This window comes from Fibroporia radiculosa (assembly GCF_000313525.1).
Source record: "Fibroporia radiculosa TFFH 294 genomic supercontigs, scaffold11807, whole genome shotgun sequence".
Classification (NCBI taxonomy): domain Eukaryota; kingdom Fungi; phylum Basidiomycota; class Agaricomycetes; order Polyporales; family Fibroporiaceae; genus Fibroporia; species Fibroporia radiculosa.
In genome coordinates this window covers 28,875-31,402 of record NW_012133469.1, presented here as the reverse complement: position 1 = coordinate 31,402, position 2,528 = coordinate 28,875, and the positions used below count along the sequence as shown (strand labels likewise).

The following is a 2,528-nucleotide window of genomic DNA, read 5'->3' as shown; positions in this document are numbered from 1 at the left end:
TCTTGGACCCGATCTTCGACGACGCCGCAGCCGAGATGGATCGCAGAACTCCATGCGCCTGCTTGCTCGTTTCCAAAGCATTCGCGCACAGGTGCCGCACTCGTCTCTTCCGCACCATCGTCATACGCAGCCCAGACACGCTTCATCACCCTGCACGCATTCCGCTAGAGCCCCACACGGTGCCGTACTTTGGTTTGCACTGGAAGCAAGACTGCCAAGAAATGTCAGAGGAAACCACTTTCCTGCAATAATCTAGCCATCTTCTCGTCCTCTCGCTCGCGCGGCTCGCGTTCCAAGCTGAGGTTCCAGAATTGATCCGCGTAATCCACCCCGTCGCTATACTTGCCAACGCATTCCTCCAGGAAAGATAGGACAGAAGCGACCGCCTGGAGATTATACGGCTTGGATTGCCAGCGCTTGATATCCTGGATCACTTCTGCTGCCTTCTGCCGCTTGCGGAAGTTGATCATCCCAGCTAGCTTGTCCTCCGCCCCGTCGTGGATGAACGTCAACGTCGTAAGGTATACACCTGCCGAATCGTTAACATCGATTGATGACAAAATTGTCATGCTGACTCACCAATGAACGGAACACAAGGAGGAGCTATCCTTGCCAACGTGGAGCGGTAGTTGTTAAAGTTCTTGTTGGTGTCGAGGGTGGACTCGCAGTCTCTGAGCTGCGTCATATATCGAGCATTGACCCGTTCCCACGTCCTCCTCAGCCGCCTTATGGGCTGTCTCACCAAGCCTGAAACGATAGCAGCCATGCTGGAGTAGTTCTGCATGAAACGACAACGCTATAAAACGAGCAAAATCAGCCATCAAACTCATTTTAGGCGACAAACGCAAGCGGCACACTTCGGCAGTACTGATGAAATGTTTGATGATATTAGCCCGTTCACGCGGGTCTTCTTTCTCCAGCACCGTCTCTGCAACCCAGTGCGCGATCTGCGATATCGATGAGCACCAAAAGCTTTCCAGAACACAAACAAAGCTAACCTTATTACTCAGCTGAATGATGGACGAAAAGTTGTCGCTATTTCTCCCCGGCTTTGTCTCCTTAGATCGCAACAAGCATTCCATAGGTCTAATCTTCTTATACATCGCAAACTCCATGAGCGTCAGCTGTCTCGCAATCTCCACGGGTTCAATATCGAGCAACTTCAATTTTTTGCAACTTCTAGGCAACACCGGAGGCGGTGGAGATAGCGGAGCTGGACTGATCTTGACCGTCGCGTACTCACCTCGTTGCTACACAAAATTAGACGCAAACGAAGACAGGTGAACGACGGCTTACGGCACGCTCGATGAATATAAGAAGCCGTTTCGCAGCACTGTTGGCAACATCTTCACGGGACGCAAACTCCTTTAGGCGGCCGAGGATACCCATGTCCTCCTTTTCGAGAATACCGTCTTCAGTGACCATGGTCTTGAAAATGTTCAAAACCCTGTTATGGGTAAGGAATCGAGCGTGCGTCAGAACAGATGCCATACCGTGCCTGGATTATTTTCTGCTTCATCTTTTTCCACTCATCTGATTCAGCAGGAGCTAATCCATCTGGTGCCTCTATGGAAAATCGGGATACAAGAAGATCAAACAGTTCGTCGACTGTCAAGAATGATTTGAAAGTGAGCAAGAAGTTCTGGTTGAACGTGGGATCTGGGACACTCCTTAGACAGCCATTCATTCGCCTCCATGAGATTCACGTACCCATATATTCGTGGGCAGTTAGTCGTTCTATCAGCGCTGCGGGTGCGCCGGCCCTCACAGCACCGTCCGGGTCTATCAGAATCTGCGACGGGTCATAGTTTTGCCGCAGATACCAAGGCTTAGAGTCGGCATTGTATTTCTCAAGTACGTGCCGCGGTGCCTCCTCTCCGAGAAGCTTCACTAGCTTCCGCGCAGCTGCTGCCCTGGGCGGCGATTTGGATGGTGGAGAAGCTGGACGAAAGCGTTGGCTCATGTATGCGTCCCACACAATGTGGGATACTCACGATCCTCCTCATCGACGCCCGCCAGGGGGTCTGGTGACTCTGCCCCTAACGCTGACTGAGCGACAAGTGTACCCGACTCCGATTGCTCTGGCCACGTAGGCGTTACGGGGTCGACAAGGCTGCCCGAACGCGATCTACCTTGCAAATCCGGCAATACATCTGATGACTGTGATGAGCTGTGATATGGCGTAGACGACGCCTGTGCCGAGTCCACAGGCTTCATGGCCCTGATACCCGGCCGGCTCAATGCTAGCTCCATATCCACAACATCCTCGCCCTGGATGTCCACCGGATGCGACTTCTGCAGCTCTATAGGCGCTACATAGCCACCCTGGCTGATATCGGACTGGTCAAACTCAGCGGCTAGGAGAGCCTCGAGACTCTGTACGGTAATGTGGGCATTTGCAGCGAGTCCCACCACGAGAGAGTCCATCGAATCCCGCTCCGACGACGGGATGCGACCATCCATCGGATCGACGTGGAGTCCTTGGGCAGCGAGAAGCAAAGCGGCACCGTCATCGTAAAGCGACTGCA

The 2,528-nt window shown here is 53.0% G+C and overlaps 1 protein-coding gene across 1 annotated transcript; it reads right to left on the bottom strand.

The window, feature by feature from the left end:
• Positions 1-224: 224 nt before the first annotated feature.
• On the bottom strand, positions 225-2,463 carry FIBRA_07104 (uncharacterized protein; the record flags this gene model as incomplete). The annotated part of the gene is made up of 8 exons (XM_012328800.1): positions 225-529; positions 580-778; positions 858-947; positions 999-1,250; positions 1,297-1,447; positions 1,494-1,659; positions 1,711-1,941; positions 1,995-2,463. The coding sequence occupies 8 exons, from the start codon at positions 2,461-2,463 to the stop codon at positions 225-227; spliced, it is 1,863 nt and encodes a 620-aa protein (XP_012184190.1).
• Between the last annotated feature and the right edge of the window lie 65 nt (positions 2,464-2,528).